Here is a 21,653-nt window from a genome sequence, read left to right on the forward strand (position 1 = left end):
ACGCGCTCAGTGCCCACACAGGGATCCAAAGCTGGACATGGATACTGAAACAATATGGCGTCATGATGGAGCTCAAGCAGGTCAGTGGGGAGGAGGTTCAGCGAAACTATTTCAAAATCAGCTCGGTTCCTAATTTTCTGATTGAAAAAAAAGGATGATATACGTTGACGTCTCGTCTTATGTAAAATATAGAATATTGCTCTATGGAAAACACAGAATAAAGGTTAAAGTGGTGATCTATGAGAAGAAAATGAAAACTGAAGTCGACTTTCTACGGCGTCGGCATAGAAAAACCAAACATTTAACTTGACACGTAACACACGGTTCATAGTAAAAGAGTACACAACAAAGAAAGCAAATTAGTCCTTAATGTTTTTTAGTTTTATTTTTTAGATTTATTAAAGTAATCCACTGGTTTCTGATACATTCACTATAAAACAACACCATAGAGAACACATAAATATCGCATATTCTTGGTGTGAAACCACATCATCCTGCATTTTTCATGGGTTTACGTTCAAAAAAATGCATGGCGGCAGCTCACGCGGATGCAGTGTGGGCACATCTTCAGAACAGCGAGCGCACAAGCAGGAAGTCAACAGCAACCACGTGTCCTAATGATAATATTAACAATTGTCCCACTGACCCCACTGAACAGGAGCCGGCTGCCGTCCCGTGTGAAACTCTCCTCTGATCTAGAAAAGTCGGCCAAAAAACTCTTTCACAGCAAGTCGCTTGTTTCGAAGAATCACGTGTAATAAACCATAACCGGGCGATATTTACAACATGTACACACGTTTCTTAAAAAGTCTCCAAAGTTCACGTAAAGTACTTTTTTTTTTTGCTGTTTCTACCCATTTTTTCAGGGTCAGTTTGACTCATTTTCTCAGCCACAAATCTGCCAACTTTCAGTCTTTCGTTTGAGCTTACTATGAATCAGAAAAAAAACTAAAACATACACTATGTATGGCCAGTTGTATAAGTGTTCGTACCTGTTGAACCTTCTCACCTTTTGTCTCATTACAACATAAAACCTTGTCGTGTTTCATTGTGATTTTACTCCACAGAACGACAAAGTAGCGCATGATTGTGAACTAGAAAAAAAATGTTACACGGTTTTCAGAATTTTCTACAAATTTCCACCAAAAACCCAAATAAACTCACACCATGTTCCATCATACGGATGGCTAATTCAGGGGATGTTTGTTGTTTTTCCTTCATTCTCCAGCCCAACATTCTAACCATGTATTACTTTGGTTTTTATAATTTGGCACTACTTTTTGTTGTTCTATGCGAGGCACTGTATCGGAGAACAAAGCAGAGTAAAAAGACGCAGCGATCAGCTAATCTGCAAGCTTCTGCAAGATGTTACACCATTAGTTAGAAAGTAGGAAGAAAAGAAGTTGATGCACATTTTTACATAATCCTGTTATATCTGTGCAAAACTGCAAAGCTTATTTTACACTTTTACTGTCTTGAGACAGGATCTTCATCTCTAGATCAAATCCTTTAGCCTTCCTTACTTAGATTTGTCCAAGTTTATGTGGCAGTGTTTTTTTTTCCTTGCTGAATGTTTCTTCTGCAAACTGGAAAGCAGGGCTGGTATTGATCAGATTTGAAAAATATCCCTGTATTCAAAGTGAATGAACATAAGATCATTTGAGTGGGAGAGCAGATCAGATCATTCTCTGGAGAAACCCATTCTTGGTTATAGTTACATAAAGACTTTTTTGTGTGTAAATAAACCTCAGTGTTTGATAAAGTAGGTACAAATGATGCAGCCTCATTTATATGCGTGGAAGCTGTGTGCTCCACTCTGACGACAGCGTCCCGTTTCAACCTGGACCTGAGGTGAGCGGAGCAGTGGTTCGCCGGGCCTTGCTGGTGGTTCCATTTAAACGTCTCCCAGAGGTAAAAAATTTGCTCTTTGCATTTTTTTTTACAGCAGCTCCTCGCTTCAGTGAAGTTCACGATGGAGCGCACCTGCGACCTTATTCTGCTTTTTAATTATACCAGCTGGACCCAACGGCCTCAAAGGGCCTCGGCCAGGTGACGGTCTGTGCCTTCGCTTGCTTCCAGCCGCACCTGTCGGCTGGTCTTTCTGGTCTCCACCCAGGAGTTGTGGATCACCGTGCCCCCTGGGGACGGGTCCACCTGAAGCAGAGACACCACCCGTTTCTTCACTTTGGCACGAAGGGCGCGGCGCAGTTTCTGTCGGGTGAAGGCATAGAGCAACGGGTGGGACACAGTGGTGCCATAGGCAAGGGCCAGGAACCAGAGCCGCAGGCTGACCAGGACGTCACTGGGGCCGATGCTTAGTATGAGGATGTTGGTCACGGAAAGAGGAGCCCAACAGCCCAGGAAGGTTGTGATGATGATGAGAGACATCTTGAACACCCGTTTTTGTCGTTCTCGACGATCTCGATGGCGTCTCACTGCCCGACGCAGCGCTATTATCGCCGAGACAGAGGCCTGGACGCCCATGGTGGCTGGCAAGGCAGTGGCAGCTCCTGCCTCAGAGGCGATGAGAGGAACGACGGAGGACTGGGCGGGAGGAGAGGTAGCTGTTGGGGTTGGAGACTGGGAAGGAATGAGTGGGGGGTGGCTGAGCTGTTTGGTACCATCTGTGGTGCACTGTTCCCCTCCTGCCTCTTCGTCGTTCCTCCTGAGTCCCACCTTCCTCTCTTTTGGCCTCTTGTGGCGGCCCCTTCTCCGCTGGCTCTTCCTTATGTGAGAGCCGATGCGGATGTTCAGAGCCCTCAGTATTCTGGAGTAGGTGAACAACATGACCACCACAGTGATGAAGAAGATGGGCACCTGAAGTATGAGATGGTAATACATTCCCAGACCTGTGTAATAGCCCTGACCACCGACACATAGAAGGGTCCTGTTACGCCATGCTGGCACAGCTGTTCCGCCGATACCAACTGAGGTCACCTGATTTGTTTCCTCTGGTTCTGTTGCACCGGACCACTGGACCTCCAAGAAAGGCATGAAAAACACTGCAACCGATGTGATCCAGACGGCAGTGAGGAGCAGCGCCGCTCTCCGTGTTGTCAGCAGCCTGTTGGCCGGACGCACGGAGATGTCGTAGCGGTCCAGACTGATGACCAGGATGTTGATGGCCGTGGCGATGCTGGCGAATGTGACACAAGCCTCGTGGAAGCAGCAGAGCAAGGCCAGGTTGGGTCCTGGCGGAAGCAGCACCACCACCAGAGTGAGCGGCACGCACAGCAAACACACCGCTACGTCCAACACGTGCAGATTGACCGTCACCATGTTGCTCACAGAGTCCACCAAGTTAGACTGTGAGCAGTAGAGCACCAGCACCGTCAGGTTGCTGCTGAACCCCAGCACCAGCTCGAGCATGAGGAAGGCGGTGAGCGACACCTGGAAGCCCAGTGAGTACGGCATGTGCCAAGTCACACCACTGACCGGTGAGGCATCTCCTCCCTGGTCCTGATGGGGCTCCGTAACCTCCAGGCCCGCTCGCATCCCCGTCCAGTCCGTGGTGGCCGGGCCTGCGGCGTAGCTGTCAGTCTCCATGGCGACCCTTCAGTCCTTGTCGTATGTTGTGTCTGTTCCTCTGCAGATTGGTTCCCATGATGCTCCGGCCCGATCCTCCATGGTGAGGTGGAGACAAACAGCGTGGCGACAGTTCTGGAGAGATGAGAGCACAAAACAGACCGATGAGAAATGGGCTGTGTGGGACGGAATCCAAACGGCGTTCCCAAAGGGTCTAAGCGTGGCTAAGTGCTCAAATGTCACAAGATGAGACTGTAACCAATGCATGTTGGCCAAGATATGTCAATCTCATGCATATGCACACTGATAAACCCCATGTCCTGCACGGAACAAGCTTTGAATTATGCATCAATCAACATGCTGTCAATCAGTGTCACTGATTAGCATTTTGTCTTAGCTACAGATAGGATACGGGATGCATGTTAGCTGCTAGAACCCCGGGCTGCTACAACACGCTGCACTGGAGCTCAGGGGGACCACCCAAACTGAACAAAGGGAAGTAATCAGCTGCACTCAGTTCATCAGCACTAACAACACTTTGAGCATAAGATATGAAATTAGCCACGATTTGAGCCTTGCTGCCTGTCAAAGACAACATGGTTACATAAAGCCATCTGAATTTGAAGAGGAGCTCGGTCTCTATATAGCAATATTTAAGGCGGCACACTAGAGACCTTATGGCAGAACTTACCCAATCATAGCGAGTTATTAAAACATAATTTAGCAGTTAAGGTGACGTGCTGAAGTAAGCGACATCTCTTGACACATTTCTGTATTTACGTTTTTGTGACAGCAAAAGTAGCTGCTGAGCAAAAGGAAGTTGAGGTTTTCTTCCATGATGAACATGTATTTAGCTCCACCCATCCTCCCACCAACTTTGACCGGTTCCCTGTTTACCGATGGAAACCGATGGTGTTAGGATGTAGGTCAGAGAACATTTACTCTGACCGCAGAGTTTTCTTCCACATTTTCACCCTGTGCCCAACATGGCTTTTTGGATTCATACTGTGACTACATTAAAAGTAGTTTCAGAGTAAAGGGGCTGAATACAAATGCCTCAGACTTTTCCTTTAAATATGTATAAAACGGGCATTGTTTTCCTTCCACTTCACTATTATGTGCATCTCGGTCTTGGTTTATAACATTTAGTCTTTGTAAAAGGCAAAGAAGTTCGTGGTTGTAACATGTTATATGCCAAGAAATGTGGAAAAGAGAAATGAATATTGTTTCCAAGGCGATGAAAAGCGATTATTTATAGCATTTCAGAGTTTAAACAGCACTGCGCGTGCTATCAAGCCCAACAAGATGAAATCTTCTGGTAGGAACTCTTTCTGTTCTCTTGCCATATTTTCCCCCAGAATACACCCAACGCAGCTCCAGGTCTGCTGAACAGAGTCATAGAGTTATTCTGGAAAGGGCAGGAAGAACATTATAGTTTAATTATATCCCTGTTATCTCTGGCTCCTGAGCAGCCTGTCCCTCCTGCTGTGATGTTGGCAGGTTGGTGCTAGATTGCCTCAGATTAGTTGTAGATTTGCACTGCTGCGCTGTGAAAGGCCTGTTTTCAGGCGACTGATGACTCCTGGGGCTTTCCAAAACATCACAGGGCAGCTCAACAGGCGAGTCCTTTAATGCTTAATGTTTTACCTTTGTTATTTAAAGACTTGGCCATGGATCTTAAAAGGTTATCCAAGTACAGTTTTCACTGGTGATTAATTAGGATTTTCATTCCATCAGTGACAACAACACACTTCTAGATTAGAGCACATTTGATGAAGCCCACCAGTTATTAATGGAGGGAATGTTGCACATTTAAAACGTTGAGATTATAAGTAATTAGTCGTCGGCTTTTACATTTTACCTGCACTGTATTTCAGCTCTTTACCACAGTGTAAACTGTAACATTGCATTCAATCGAAAAAGGCGAGTGAATGAATGTGGCTTGATTTGGTCAAGGTTTGGTAACATTCAAATAAAGTCCAGTGAATTTTTAGGTCTGTAGTGAATTATGAAGTTGACTTTAATTGAATAAGTCAAGTTAACATATTTGTTTCCCACAGTTATACTTAGACTTAGAGACTTAGACTTAGACTTGACTTTATTGATCCCTTGGGAAGACTCCCTCAGGAAATTATAGTTACCAGCAGCTCACAGGCAAAAATGTGGCACACAGTAAGCATACACAAAAGAATACAAAAAATACAAATTATATACACAACAAAGAATATAAATACAACACTAAAGGAAATTATAGCAATTTGGTGGATAGATTGACCAGTGATATGGTATTGCACTGTATGGTTTGGCCTGATAAATATGGAGTTCACATTTGTAGAAAAACTACTCCTTCTTCCCTCTGTCCTGTCACCTCCGACCCCCCAGTGAGGAGTTGTACAGTCTGAAGGCGTGGGGGACAAAGGAGTTCTTGAATCTATTGGTCCGGCACTTGGGAAGCAGCAGTCTCTCACTGAACAGGCTCCTCTGGCTGCTGATGACGGCGTGTAGAGGGTGGCTGCTATCGTCCATGATGTCCAGCAGTTTGTTCAGTGTCCTCGCCTCTGCCACCGTCACCAGAGAGTCCAGCTTCATGCCGACCACAGAGCCGGCACGCCTGATCAGTTTGTCCAGTCTGGACGTGTCCTTCTTGGATGTGCTGCCTCCCCAGCACACCACGGTGTAGAAGAGGACACTGGCGATCACTGACTGGTAGAACATCCACAGCAGTTTGCTGCAGATGTTAAAGGACCGCAGTCTCCTCAGGAAGTACATCCTGCTCTGCACCTTCCCGTACAGGTGGCTGGTGTGTTTTGACCAATCCAGTTTACTGTCCAGCCGCAGCCCGAGGTACTTGTAGGAGCCCACGACCTCAACCTCCGTTCCCTCTAGTACGACTGGTCTCGGCTTTGGTCTGGACCTCCCAAAGTCTATAACCAGCTCCTTCGTCTTAGAGGTGTTGAGTTCCAGGTGGTTTGTGTGGCACCAGAGAGCAAAGTCCCTCACCAGACAGCGATATTCCTCCTCTCCGTCGTCCCTGATACATCCGACTATGGCTGTGTCATCAGCATACTTCTGTATGTGACACAGCTCCGAGTTGTAGTGGAAGTCAGAGGAGTACAGGGTGAAGAGAAGAGGGGCCAGCACTGTGCCCTGAGGGGCTCCTGTGCTGCTGACCACAGTGTCAGACACGGTGTCCTTTAGCCTGACATACTGCGGCCTGTTGGTGAGGTAACTATGGATCCAGGTGACCAGGTGCTGGTCCACTCCCATGCTGTTTAGTTTGTCCTGGAGCAGAAGGGGCTGGATTGTATTAAAGGCACTGGAGAAGTCCAAGAAAAGGATCCTCACTGTGCCACTGCCCTTATCCAGGTGGGAGTGGGCCCGGTGCAGCAGGTAGAGGATGGCATCCTCCACACCAACATCTGCCTGGTAGGCGAATTGCAAGAGGTCCTGAGCATGTTCCACCTGAGGTCTGAGGCCGAGGAAGAGCCGCTCCAACGTCTTCATCAGGTGTGAAGTGAGTGCCACGGGCCGAAAGTCATTGAGCTCGCTGGGCCTGTTCTTCTTGGGCACTGGGACGATGCAGGATGTCTTCCAGAGGGTGGGCACTTCCCTTAGCTGCAGGCTGAGGTTGAAGATCCGCTGTAGTGGCTCTCCCAGTTCAGCAGCGCAGGTCTTCAGCAGCCTTGGACACACCTGGTCCGGCCCTGCTGCTTTCCTGGGCTTGAGCTTCCTCAGCTGTTCTCTGACCTGGTCTGTGGTGATGTGGGGTGGAGGTTGTGCTGAGGTGTGTGGGGGGGTTGTCAGTGTTTTGTTGTCTGTGGGGAGGTGTGTGGTAAGGAGCAGAGGTGGCTGCAGTGAGAGAGGGGGTTGGGGGGCCACAGACTGGTTGAACCTGTTGAAGAAGTTGTTCAGGTCGTTTGCCCTCTCCATTGTTCCCCCAACGACTCTGGTCTTTGTGTTGAGGCCAGTGATGGTCCTCACACCTTCCCAGACCTCCCTCATGTTGTTCTCTCTCAGCTTCTGCTCCACCTTTCTCCTCTAGCTGTCTTTTGCTTCCCTCACACACTGCTTCACCTCCTGCTGTGCTGCCTTCATGGCCTCCCTGTCTCCTCTCCTGAAGGCAACCTTCTTCTTGTTGAGGACAGTTTTGACTTCCCGCGTTACCCAACTTAGCACTTGATTTAAATAAGTTGAAGGCTTTTTGAGATGAAATAATTAAATTGAAGTAATGTGACAGTGGGGATCGGCCATCCGAGTATCCCACAATGCAGTCTGCCATCAGCAGCAGCAGCAGCTAATTATCATTTCACTCATTCATTGATGAGTGAAATGATGAACTCATCAATGAATTTCACCTCATCAAGAATGAAACTATATTTCAGAGGAGAAGAGCAACCCTGTGTAAAATAAAAAATGTAATAAAATACTTTAGTTGCCTCTTTTGTGTGAATGATAACTCCAAGCAGGAAGTGACAAAATAAAGTCAGGAACAAGAACAAATAAGACACACAAGGTAGGATGGAGGACTGAAATAAAACAAGAAACAAGTGAAAACAAAACCCAATCTAATTAAGAATAAAACCACAAAATGAAAACAAACTCCTTCAATTCGTGCGTCGATATTTTTTAGGGATATTCCCTCCGACTGTGAGGCAATAATTCCTCTCCTGCTCGTGATCCGTCACATATTGATGCTTCCTGACAGGCCACTCACCAGTGAGACAAACGATGACCATCTCTAATAAAGTCCTGCGCGTCACTGACCCAACTCACCGATACCATAACCCCATAAGCACCCGCTCTTCTGAGCCTCCAAGATTACAATTCTGATCACTGTCTCTTTCTATTTCGTCCACTGTCGGATTTGTTTGCAGCGCGCAGCCGCAACCAGCCGGGTCACTTTCCGTGACCTGCATTCTGCTGGAGGCTTGTCTCTGTTGTGCAGGGAATCGTGTCTGCTCTACAGACTCAATCTCCACAGAGGAGGAAGTGGCTTTAAAGCATCTCTGATGGCTTTTGGTAGTTCATATAGATCAATGGCAGTAAAATCCTTGGGAATCAGGTGCATTCAAATAAATTTCTCCCGCTTTTTGACATCGACTTCTGCGGGAATTTGTCTTTGAACCATTGGTGATGTTGGTTGCATTGAGTAAATAGTGAACAGCGCAATCAAATCAAATCAAATTGCATTTTTACCTCAGCGTCGACAGGCATGTTCAGAAAAACAGGACAAGTCAGACATTGTTTGAAACGTCATACAGCTTATCACACCTCAGTATTACCTCTTGTCACATTATTTTTGAACTTTGGAAGCTATTCTGGAATCTGCAAATCTGACTAAAACTTTTTTAACCCCCAGGAAGAGGTTTCTGCAAATATGCATCAAAACTCAGATAATGGGCAATTAAAACATTGGTATTACTTATTTAAAACTGTAGAATAAGCTCTGTGGAACTGTTAGAACAACAATGTGGTCCTCTGGGAATAATTATTTGGAACTCTATTAATAGCTATTTGGAACTTGGAGAACAGGTTTGTTGGAAATTTGGGAAATATGTATTTGAAACTCAGGAAATGACTCCATAAATCTTCCAGAGTAGCTATTTGAAACATTGGAAAACAATACTGGAATACTGGGAATAGATACTTTGACTATCTTGAACTTTGATCATTTGGAATTTTAGGAATAGCTATTTGAAAATGGGGAAAACTATTTGGAACTCCGGATTAGTTGTTAGACAATAGAAACTCTGCAAATGACTATTTGGAAAATTAGAAATAGCCACATGAAACTCAGAATATGGATTCGGGTCACTGAGAGTACAAGCTCTCTGCATAAGTCTGTGCATCATTTGTTTTGAAGAGTTGGAGCTCACAAGATGTAAACATGCATGTCTTGGTGTGAATTATTTGAATCTAGTATTCCAACATTTGAACATTTCACATTTTCAAGATCCAAACCAGCACAATGTTAATATTTGCTAAATGTAGGAGAGTAAACATGAATTCCCTCGTAATCTTGACTTGCTTGTTTTTGTGTACAGGTCTAAAGTGAGACAATAGAAATCAGATAATATAGGTGAAGTTATGTTGAATAACAGCCCTGAAACTAGTTGAGGGATCCATTTATTTTTTATGTGATGTACGATGGCAAAATCAAAAGTTTCAGCCAAAACAGGCTGTTTGCTCAGTGCTTGGACAGGACAGATGATCAATGACGACAACCAAATTGATAAGAATCCCTCAGAATTGCACATTTATTTTATTACAACAGTGACTCGGGTTGTCCAGGTGAAAAGCACTGAGTCCACTGTTTGATTTGAATCCAAACAGCTAAAACTGGTGTGAAATGCTGAGCAAAGTGCTTCCTAGATGGCTTTTTCTTCAAAGTTATCTAATTCTGAGAGCGCAGCACATCAACTCGATGAGAACAGGCTAAAAACCGACGTTTAAAATACACTCATCGCTGATTAGGGGGGTGGTGACTAATTGCACCCGCAGGAAGCTGTGATTTAGAGCAATTGCAATCGTGGCCTCTTTTCATCCGCGCCGGCGAGCCAAACTTTCTAAATCAAGTGTTTAAAACACTGATGACAAAACACCACAGAAGCGTCAAAGGCTGGAAAGTGACTGTAACGCGCACGTCCACGCACATCTGCAGAACAGCAACGGGATGTTCAGTCGACAGATGGACTCGCTTTTTCAGCCGTCCTTTGTTGCTCCAGCAACGGCACCGGAGCCCTCACTATCGAGAACAAAGGTGATGTGACACTGGAAGTGAGTTTTGTCATGACAACATGCTTGCTTCTGCGATTTGGCTACGAAAAAAGAGAAAGAACAAGCAAAGGTCCAGAACTGTTTTCACCATGTGGAGAGCAAAATACCAAGTTACTCCGATAGTATGTGTGCCTTCTATTCACAGAATAGAAGGCACACATTTTGAAGTTTAAAGGTTTATCACCTGAAATGGCTTTCAGATCTATCACAATATTTTGTGACACTTTGGTGCAGTTGTAATGTCAATAAGAACAATTTATTATTTCTTTGTTTTAGGTAACTGACTACATGGCACAACGGTTTAAGCTCCACAAACACAAAGGTTGCTCTTGAAAAACATTCCCGTTTGTGATATGCACCAGTCATAAAGAAGTGTGGTTTGTATCACTTAACCACTGACAGTAATAGCATCTAATCCCATTTTCTATTTGTCAACATTTACAATCCCGACAACACAGACAGGTTTTGTGGGGTCTTAAACATAATTTGTCGGAATTTATTATGAGAACAATAAATCGCGTTTCTTGCCACGATAAGAAGTTTGTCATGATAAATGATGACCAGCACCGTAAATGCCCTCATCTGAAGTACCACTAAACAACATTTAAGCAACAGAAGAGTCACAAAGGGTTGGAGGACATTCTGAAAGAGCCGTGTGGACTGCGATTGAAGTTTCCGGTTTTAATGGCGAGAGACAAGCCGAGGCGAGTCAAAGAGAGAGGGAGAACTGATGAAGGAGCAGATGGAAAACGTTCAGGGGTGAAATGAGACGGCCGCGGTCACAAATGACGGCGTGCAGAAGTCGGCCCCGCCGCTGGCCTCGCCTCCGGCGTGATGGGGAGCGGGCTGATTGCCACCAGAGGCTTCAGATGAACACAGGGCAGAAATGGAAATGCTCACCATCGGTCAGGCAGAGGATTCTCATTTGGAAAGTAGGCTACCCGAAACACCTGCATGCCGGAGAGGAGACTTTAGCCGAGGGCGGGGAGCAAAAGATGCCAAATGGAGGCAGGAAGCGAAGAAGCGGGAAGAAACTGCAAGAGCTGGTAAACAAGCTGCCCCAGAGAGCAGAGGTGGCAGGGTTTTTTTTTTCCACTCTACAGTCTTACATCAGCCCTCCTCTACAGCAGCTCACGGTTTCCTGGTTGCCAGCGGCCCCCAGAAGGCTGCCCCGGTCTCCAAAGGCTCATGATTGCTTGAGTGAAACGCTGCATGATTACCGGGCTGCACACATTAAGGAGCAAAGGTGGAAAGATATTCCCAATCTTAAAATCACAGCAGCAGAGCAATCTGATCACCGAAGGATTACGCAGAATCCAACTCGTTTTCACCTTGCTCCAATAATGGCCTCTGTTATTATTATTATTTTTTTTTTTGCCAGAAGTGAAATCACTTTAGCAAAGGTGACGTTGTGATACGTTGGTTTTCCTCCAGGGATCGATGGATCGGCTGTCCCAGATGTATTCTTTAAAGTTGATTTCTAGGGGATTTGTAGCTCTAGTGTGATCTCAACCCGCTGCACTTTAGGCAAAAGTACAGTTCAGTTCCTATTTTTAAAAGCACCACCGTCTAATTAAAGGGCTGCTCATGCGGCACACACATCAGCCGGTGTGACGCTCGCTGAAAAGCCTGACCCTGGAGAGGAAAGAGCTTTGAATGTTCTCCATCTTTAAAAAAAAAAAAGTCCAATTAGACTGAATCTTTGAGGTTAGCTCTCTGCAGACAGATCATTTTCTAAATGCAAATAACAGTCTTGGCGGAGGACAGCATGGACACTCCTGCTAACTAGCTGAGTGTCAAAGGCAGGAAAGTGTTGAAGTCGTTGCATTTCTGGACGTAATTCATCTATTTAGGTCAGCACAAGTGGAAAAAGATCAGCAGCCGCTCCTCCAGGGGACTGAAACCGGGAACATGTCCAAGATTTGAAGAAACCAATAATGAGAACAAGTACAGTCTGTAAATGATCAGGCTTTTAGGAACTACTTATGCTGTCGCTCATTTGCTACTATGACAGATTTGCACCTGTATACACCTGGGGAAGTGCGTCTGCAGCTAGAAATGATCGATGTGGCTTCCCCCCACCCCCGGGCGCCATCATTTCAGAGAGCAGCATCAACGCTAAAAACAAACAAACAAACAAAAACAGTTGGTTCTGTTCTCTTTGTTTTCTGATCATGCGGCACACACATCAAGTAGAGACTAGAAACCAAACAGCGCTCCAGCAGCGTAAGGCTGAAGTTGGTGTCTGGTTGAGAGGTTCCAACATGGCTCAATTCAAGGGATATTTTACTGTTTTCATCGGAATCTGAACTACATTTAAACGTCTCGTGTTCATTATCTCAAAACACTTGGACTGAAACTAAGTTGCTCTGTTCTCGAGTTGAGATGTTTGAAATTCTGGTTTTGACAACAAACAACAACCAAGGTTTCTAGTTTTCCTCTTCTGTTTTCTAAGCATCCTTGTATAACTTTAAAGGGAGACATGTTGTAACTGGAACATGTGGATTGATTAAACCTGAATCAGTCAAGACAACATCTGAAAAAACTGTCTTTGTAGAAACGGTGAACCTTAATGTTTCTTTTTTTTATTGTTTTATTTTATCATGCTCATTTTTAAGTATAAAGACATATAAAAAATTTCTACAATTATTTATTGGAATCAAGGAGCTTAAAATTATGTTGGTATGAGTAAGCTTTTTTTTTTTTTTTACTCCTTCAAGGTCTCTTTAGGGCTCTGTATGAACCTGTCAGAAGGATGTAAATACATTTCGAAATGCAGTTTTTTTAATAACAAGTAAAGAAAAATGATTTGTTTTCATTGGTTTTATTAAACTTCGACAGTGTTTTATTGTTGCCAACCGGAAACAAACTCTCTGGCTTTTGTGTATTTCACATACAGCTCTGGTAAAAGCAAAAAGCCCACTGCACTGAAATCCTCCACCAAATACTGATTTGTGAACTCTTCGTGAGTTAAAACATTAATATTCTTGTTTCTAAATCAATATTAATTTGTTTCCTTTGCTTTCTTTGAGGTCTGAAAGCACCCCATTTTTTATTTTTTGTTATTTTGACCGTTTCTCATTTTCTAAATAAATACTAAAAGTTTTTTACTTGGAATTTCAGAGACATTTTGTCAGTATTTCATAGAATGAAGGAATAATCTTCATTTTATTCAAACATACACCCACCAAGAGTAAAATCAGAGAAACTGATCATTTTAAGTTGTTCTCTTAATTTTTTTTTTTTAATGCTTGTGTAGCCTTTAAATTGAACACAAAATTACGACTTAAAGCGATAAACTGAACCCTAAAAGTTTTATTGTGTTGGAATCTCAGCTTTTAAATCGAATCAATGGTCACCGATGCTGCCCCCTTTTCCAAACAGACGCCTCAGAAAGATCATTTACCAAATAAACTTCAGCACAGTCCATTCAGTTCAATACACACGCACCGCCAGAGACTCAGATTGACAGATAAAATCACAAATGTAGAGCAGCGCCACTCTCCACACACGTCTGATCCACAGTGCTTTTCCCCTCCAGTGTGTGGAACCAGAACGTCTGAGATGAGAGAACGCCTGGCATGTATAATTGAACAGCTCTGGACACACTGGCTTCTCCCAGAGGCAGCAGCTCAAAGACTAAAAAGATGAATGGCAGCGGAGATAATCTCGCCTTTCCTGCGTGACATGCTGATGTAACAGGTTGTCAAAATGACAGAGCGAGTAATAAGAGATAAAGAGGGGATACATGAATGGAGGATCCGTCGAGGAGCGGTGGATGTTTTGAGGAATTTGGCCGGAAACAGAAACGCCTGTGAATCGCAGAACAAAATGGTCACGATTGAATAAGAATGGCAGCAGTACGGGATGTGTAAAGCATGCGCTCGGTGACAGCTGAGCCAATCACGTCCTCCTGATTCTGTTCATTGTGACTTGAATACCTCAATTGATCAAAAACAGAGAACCAGCGAATCATCAGGTTGGATGGGAGACATGTTTCAGATCTTCTCAGTGACGCTCAATTGGACTCGAGCCCTGACCACTCCAGTCCGGTAAGCTTCATAGCGGCTGCTATGTGCCTTTTATTAATGAACAGCTTTGGTCTGGCCACATAAAGAAAACATTATAAAGCAGCCTGACACTTGCCTTCTGGAAAGTGAGTTTGGCGAGAAATTGTGCTTTTTTCTTTTTTTCCCCCCACTGGTGATCTGTGTTGCAAATGAAAACAGAAAAAGAAAAAAAAGATTTAATGAGCATCTTCAGGAGGAATTCTTCCTCCTGCCAAACCCTCACAGGCATTTTTAAACAATTTGTTCTGAATGATCCTAGAGAAACCGTCTGTAATACTGTGGTTTACACAAAATGAGGCCAAGTTCCACTTTGCCCAAAGCTTTCCCCCCCCATCTCAATCCAGTTTGACCCTTCCCCAAAAATCATCTACAGTTCTGTCATCACAGAACTATAGCAAATGAAAAAAAAGAGTCATGAGAGAGTGATCTGCCTATTTCTAATTCTATGCCAATTACAGCATAAAGCACAAAAACAACTTCCTGCGGAGGCCAGCGGGATGCAGCTGCACCAGTAAAGTGAACCTTCAGCATACAGAGGCTGAGCGCGCTCCTTGAGACTGTATGTTTATTGGAGACAGTGATTTAAGCAGCTTTCATTGTCGACCACACGGCGTGTCATGCACAAATGAAAAGTGTGCTGTTTCTTGAGGAACGGTTTGTTTCAGACGCGTCCCTCCGTAGCTCTGGTCCATTAAGAAAAGCAGTGAAGCTCCATGCGGACCTCATTTAGACAGGAGTCAAGAAAATAACTCTATTATCAGTGGCGACTCAGACGCATGTTGGTCTAAGACGGAGCTTAAAATCCACAAAAAAACACACAAAAAAACCGCCAGGAAGCAAAACTCTAAAACAGCTTCATTTGATTGAGAATTAGAAAATAAACTATGAACCAAGTAAAGTAGCAAAAGTCCAAGATGATGAAAGCGTGAAAAGTCCAGCACTCTGCTGTAGCAGCCAACTAAAACACATTTTACAAAACCTCTAATGGTTTCTGAGATTCCTCTGACAGTGTTTTTAAAGACCTCGCTGATACTGAAAATAGCTAACTTTCAGCTCACTTCCCATGGCAACAACTTCGAACCCAACGAGTGCAGCGGCTGCTATGGTGCCTTCACTGATCGGAATAATTTTATTGTTTTTTTGTACTCTTTTCTTTTAGTCCAGCTGAAAACAATCCAAAAGCGGTCGACAGATGTCACTGCATCTCCAAGGAGAAAAGAGAAGGCGTTCTCATCATGCATGTCTCTAAAGAGTCATTACAGATGGAAACAACTGAGGAGGAAGTATCTCCTGTAGAGGATTGTGCTGCAGTGGCTTAGCAGTAGCCTCTGACTGAAGATGCTGCGTTGTCTAGTTACTGTATTATGAATGCTGTCCAGTCTCTTCTTTTTTTTCTATTTCACACCATTAGCTCCAGAACAGTGATAAGAACAGAGCTCGGCTTTCTCCTGAGCTTCTTCAGCTTTTTTCAGTCACTGGGTCCCACGTTGCTACGCTAGCTGAAGACGTCAGAGGAGATTACGCTCCAAACAGCAGACTTCTAAAATCTAAAGATTTACGGACATAAACTAAGCAGGCATTCACTGCTTCTAAAATCTTCACTCTTCTCCTTTTCACATTAAAAATACGACAAATGCATTTAACTGTCTGAACTGATGTTTTCTTTTTGTCAAGTTACCTATTACATATAGAAAAAGTACCAACTCCAATAATAAACAGCCATTTTAACTGTTTATTATAATAATCCTCCACATTAGCAGGAGTGTAAGTGTCATAAAGCTCCCCTCATTAGCACAGTCACTCCTGCAGTACAAAAGGTTAAGTAAATAAGGGGGCATTCGTTAAATAACTCCACTTTTCTCTTCATCCGAGGGCTGACATGCCGTGCTTATGCTCAAATACCCTCATCTTCATTATGATGCAAAGTTATTCAAAGAAGGCTCCCTAAAATCCTATCAGGCTGTCAAATCAATCAAGGTTCACTGCCAGGAGAATGAAATTTCTGTCATCTTCTGTTGCCGAACGCGTCCAGTGTGGCATGATTTGCAGGATTCAATTTAATGGTCGGATGTAATTAAAGATTGTTCCAGGTGCAACCTGTGGATTATGAATAAATCAGGACATGCAGTCACTTGTTCACCAAGTTTGGCCTGGTAGAACCTGACCTCGAGGAGTGCGGTCAGTTTTTTTGTTATAAAAAAACAAACAAACAAAAAAACAAAAAACAAAGTTGACCTCCATCATCTGCTGCAGCAGCGTGGGCCCAAAGCAAGTAGAGCAATGAGTCTCATATGAAGGTATTCTTGGTCCAAATACTTCAGTGCAGTGAAAAATCCACTTAATTTTTTTTACTACATTTAAGATCTTTAATTTCCTGCAGTTTATCTGTGAAGGTCTAACAGTAGTTTTGTGTCTGTGAGTGATAAATATTCACAATTTATTTTGTTTTTCTTCCCAAAGCATTGATTGGTACGTGTCATTTGTTCTGGGTCATCATCTCGGCCGAAAGCAGAGATGATGAAAGTCAGGAGTGTAACACGGAGCTGTGAATGTTTGATACCAGGAGATGAAACGCGTCTGACAAATCAGCCACGGCGTCCGCGGGTCGGTCAGCTCTATTTCTGTCCTGCTCACACAGACCGGTCAACGCACCTCCTCAGGGACGGCGTGTCGTCCTCGAACGTTTTGTGGCTTTCCCAGTAAAACGGTATTTTAAGAAGTCTTCGTGCCTCTTAAGCCTTTTTTCTTTTCTTTATATTGCCAAAAAAACGTCTCCGTGTTTTATTGGATTTCATGTGATAGGCCAACACAAAATAGACTATAACTGTGAGGAGGCAGGGAAAGGTAAAACGATGAGAAAAAGTATTTACCACTTTACGGATTTGTTTGTTTGCACAATGAAACAAACACATTTCCATGTTAGTTCATTGGCACTTTGCACACAGCGCCTTTTGAATTGAAAGATGGCCACACATTACCATGGTGCTTACACTTTGTGTTGAAAGTTGGGATATGCAACTTTCATAAAAGTAGATTTTTGCATATTTGTTTAAACTGTCACTGTTTTCCCCCCACAGACAGTCTGTGGGGGGAAAACAATCAAACTCCTCCACCTCCTTCTTGACCTGCTATTGCGTTCTGAAGAAATTCACTGCCTCCAATAAAAAGACGACCAATCGGAGTCAGTGGGAGGGACTTAGTGCTGTTGATCATCCCGTTTATGGACTGCTCAATGTGCTGAGAAACAGAAAAACAGTTTATCCACCTTCGTTGGTGGTGATGCTAGCTAGCCTTAGCATTCACGACAGCATCTGTTCACAGATTGTGTCATAATAAACCGTCCAGACATAGTGACAGTTTTAACAAATATCTACAAAACATTTAGAGGAATTTTGCATTTCCGGGCTTTAGGAGGTCCGCCGTTATTTTCATTTGTTTTTATTTTTACATAGAGTCAATCGCTGACTCACTGTGTTGAGGGGTTGCCCTGACACCTGTCCTCAAATGCACCGACTGTCGACACAAATGTTGTGGATCAACTTATCAGAAGCCTGCAAAGCCACGATGTCGTCGTCTGGACTTTCCCATAGAAAGTTCTCCTGGCTCAGCCCTGTCGTCTTTTCTTGAACTGAGCCACCGAAGGAGATTTAATTTGTTTTTGTGTTCTGTAGAAAGTATGCCTGAACAGGTGCTTTGTTTGTTTGTTTTGGTTCCTGTTGAAAGGGGGGGATTCTTTTCCACTGTCGCCACTTGCTTGTTTACTCTGAGGAATCGTTCTGAAACGAATGACTCCATACAGTAGGCTGGGCTTGCTTAGACAAATCCTTTTTTTTTTTTTAATTTACCAATTGACATCAATGACCAACTGAATTTGCATTGCATTCTGGGCTATGAATGCGATTCCATGCCTTGTCTTTTTCTTGCTCGTCAAGGCAGAAACTTCAGCTGAGAAAACGCAGCACCAGTCACAGCTACAAAAAGCGTGCAGCACCGACGTTATCAGCCTGAAGAGCTATGTCGTGACGCAAGCATTATTTTGCAATGTGTTTTATATGTATCAACAATAATCTGTAAGTACAGTTATTGTTGTACAGTTATTGATCCGTCCTTGGTCATCAGCAAGGACGGATGTAACTGTCCAGCATACAAGCCTGATGAACTGGGTTAAGTTTCAAAAAACTGGATCAAGTTGGCCTTCCTATTTAGCAGTTCAGTTGAGTAAAAACTATGTAATTTTCTGCCTCAGCTAGTGAGAAGCTGGAGAGAAAAAAAGATATTCAGAGGCATAAAGCTTTAAAAACACAAGAGAGCGCCTTAAGGGAGAGGATAAATACGAGAAAAAAATTAAGTAAAAGCATTTCTTTTACTAAGTTTTTTTTCTTCTTTTTTTTTTAAAGAATTGCTCTTTCTTTTCCCTTCAACTGATTCCAAACGAGAGATTATTTGGTCACATTAGTCGCATCTACCTTTGGGCCACTTTGCACAGAATGGAGCCAGATCCATTATTCAGGTAGACTTTCCAAATGCCAGCTTCAAGTTTGAGGGGAGAGCATCGGAGCTCTAAGTGTTGCTTCCCATGCCGCCTGAATTATTCATCACACACATGAAATATGGAGCCCAAACAGGCGGCCGCTGAAAGGCAAGAGAGGGAAGGTGGACAGAAAGTTGTTGATGAGGCAAAGTCAACTGAATGAGGACCAGAGGTCAGTTAATCCATCTGGCTGACTGGAACCAGTCGCCCAACACGCAGGCTTTCTGTCTTCGGTGTTTTCCTCCTTAATGTTGCAATCAAAGCTCTCTGCAGCACAACAGAGCTCCTACCACTCGCCTTCATCAAGGCTTCTCCCGTTTTCTTTCTTTGCTTATCTCCACCTCCGCACCGTTGCCAGCAACGCCTCCCTGCTCAGTCGCTCCTCTCACTGCACCTCATGTAGTTTCTATCCGTCTTCTGCACATCCATCTCTTTAGTTTTTTTTTCTTTCTTCCGCCCGCCTCTTCCTCACCATTTTCTAGTTTTCGCAAATTGTTTTGTGTCAAAAACCGCACCACGTAACACGTTGGACTTTCCGGGCGTCGCGTTCCCCTGGCTCTGATGTCGGTGTCATTTTCAGCCTGAGGGTGAATGATGAGCAGCAGCGGGAACATCCCAGCACCATTTAACTTACAGATTGTTCCCATACGATGCCCTCTAAACTTTCCCCACATTTAATCACAAATTGTACGTTTTTCATTGGGATTCTGGGAGACTAGATCCAACACTGAAGAGTCGTGTGCTGGATGCTGTGCAGCGACATTTTGTGGACAAATAATTGAAACATTTGATGGATGTTCCTCTTATTATTATCCTACAAACAAAAATCTGGATAGATTTGAACTGGATTTGTAAGTTCATACTTGTCCCCATGACGACTTGAACTACTTTTGGCATTTGTTCAACTTTGTTGTTGTTATAAATCACTTGGACTTTCTGCTTTCATCCTCACCTTTGAATGGCTGGAGCTGTAATTCATGAACAAGAGGGAAACGTTTCTTTCCAAATGAATAAATCATTAAATTTAAAACATACCGGCGAGTGCCCCCCACCGGTTTTGCACATCCAGAGACAGAAACCTTTGACTGTTCATCTTCTCTGCCGAACAAGAGGACTGGTCATTTTAAAACCCGGTGTCCAGCCTTCAGCACCTTCAACAGCTTTTCTGTCAGGAAGTTGAGCTTCTCTACATGGCAAACAGGAAGTTGTCTGACGTTCTTCTTGCCCACCTGCAGTAAACGCCCAATAGCCGTCCTGTCACCAGACTCTCAAACCTGACCTGTGCGGCTCTTCGAGGGACTGCGTTCGCCGGTTTGTGTTGTTTCATCTGCTAGAAATCCAACAACGTAAAATTGCGCCCAGGTGATTCAAAATCAGGGCTTCTCTTCTTTCCTTGTGATTATGCTACTTCTGTTGGCACATCAGACTCTGTGGCAAATGAAATGCACAGAGGTTTGGGTCTCTTGGGTAGAAAATTGTGAGAAGTGGTGTGAATATTTTTCCAATGACTTAGGAAGTAAAGAAAACCAGAAAATAAAAAGTTGGATGGTGTTGGTGTCTATCTGCTCTCTGTTTCCCTGGAACAGAGCTGTTTTGTTTTGGGGGAGTTTCTGTGTATTGTGTGTGTGTGGCCCAAAACAGCATATATGGCTATGAATATGAAATAGGTATATAAGCCTTTTCTAAAAATCTGACAGTAACGCAGCTGACAGGAGCGTGGGGGGAGCACAGCCTGTGCCAGGCAACCCACTCCCACAGACACGGCCCGAGGTTCCCAATAAGACCCAGATACCAATGCAAAAAATATATATTAATAATAATCAATCAATATGCTACGCGCCGCACCAGCAACGAGCGAACATCACGCAAACCACGAGAAGTTGAATGCAAATGTTTCAGACACTCGAAAGCAAAAGTCGGGTCTGCGTAAAAGTTCACCAAACGCGACATGAAAGAGCGAGCTTGACCACAATGATGGAATCATGATAGGAAACCGCGGCTTCAAATGTTTTTGCGAAGATTGACGTCAACTATCCCCGCGCTACTCATCCTCATTTTAAAAAGAAACAAAGCATGAAATATCTAGAAAATCATCTCACCTCCCGCGTCCGGACCGCGCGCTCAGTGATGCATGTCTGCAACCTGTGGAGAGTTGATGTGAAGCTGGATCCCGCCTCGGTCCTGTGGCGACTTGTTTTGTTTTTATTTTTCTTCTTTCTCTCTCTGTGTGTGTGTGTGCGTGCGTGCGTGTGTGTGGAGCAGCAGCAGCCGAGCGACCCAATGAGAGACTGAAGAGCTGCAGCTTTGTCCGCAGGCAGAGCTCAGGCTCCTCTGAGGACTGCGCTCTTGATTTAGATGAAGTGGAGTAACCACTGCAGACTGAGGTCCCTGAGCTCAGCTACAGGAACTGTCTCCAAAAAGTGAAATAAGCATTAAGGCACTCTGTCCACACTCCAAAGTGAACTGCTTTTTTCAGCGCTTAACAGTTTAAAGATATTCAACAGAAAACTGTATTTGAACATTTTCAGAAATTTAAAGTTCCTTCAAAGTGAAAAAGAGTGCATTTCAGCAGATAACAGGAAGGCTGAATGTATTACAGGGATAAGAGTTGAGTAGATTTATTTGAGTAACCTGATACAACTAATGCAACACTGAGCAGTTTTATAGCACTATTTTTTTACTTATTGAGTATTGCTTCTCTACCAACCTCTAAGCATGTTTTAACCAAAACACACAGAGCACAGCATTCT

At 43.9% G+C, this 21,653-nt stretch overlaps 1 protein-coding gene across 1 annotated transcript; it reads right to left on the minus strand.

Annotated features, from left to right (window-relative positions):
- Nucleotides 1-411: 411 nt before the first annotated feature.
- Nucleotides 412-21,217, minus strand: LOC129358529 (G-protein coupled receptor 22-like). Its single transcript, XM_055027653.1, has 2 exons — nt 21,003-21,217; nt 412-3,660 (listed from the first exon to the last, which is right to left on the minus strand). The coding sequence occupies exon 2, from the start codon at nt 3,544-3,546 to the stop codon at nt 2,032-2,034; it is 1,515 nt and encodes a 504-aa protein (XP_054883628.1). The 5' UTR covers nt 3,547-3,660; nt 21,003-21,217; the 3' UTR covers nt 412-2,031.
- Between the last annotated feature and the right edge of the window lie 436 nt (nt 21,218-21,653).

The sequence above is a fragment of the Poeciliopsis prolifica genome, unplaced genomic scaffold, assembly GCF_027474105.1.
Source record: "Poeciliopsis prolifica strain line A6 unplaced genomic scaffold, Auburn_PproV2 SCAFFOLD003, whole genome shotgun sequence".
Classification (NCBI taxonomy): Eukaryota; Metazoa; Chordata; class Actinopteri; order Cyprinodontiformes; family Poeciliidae; genus Poeciliopsis; species Poeciliopsis prolifica.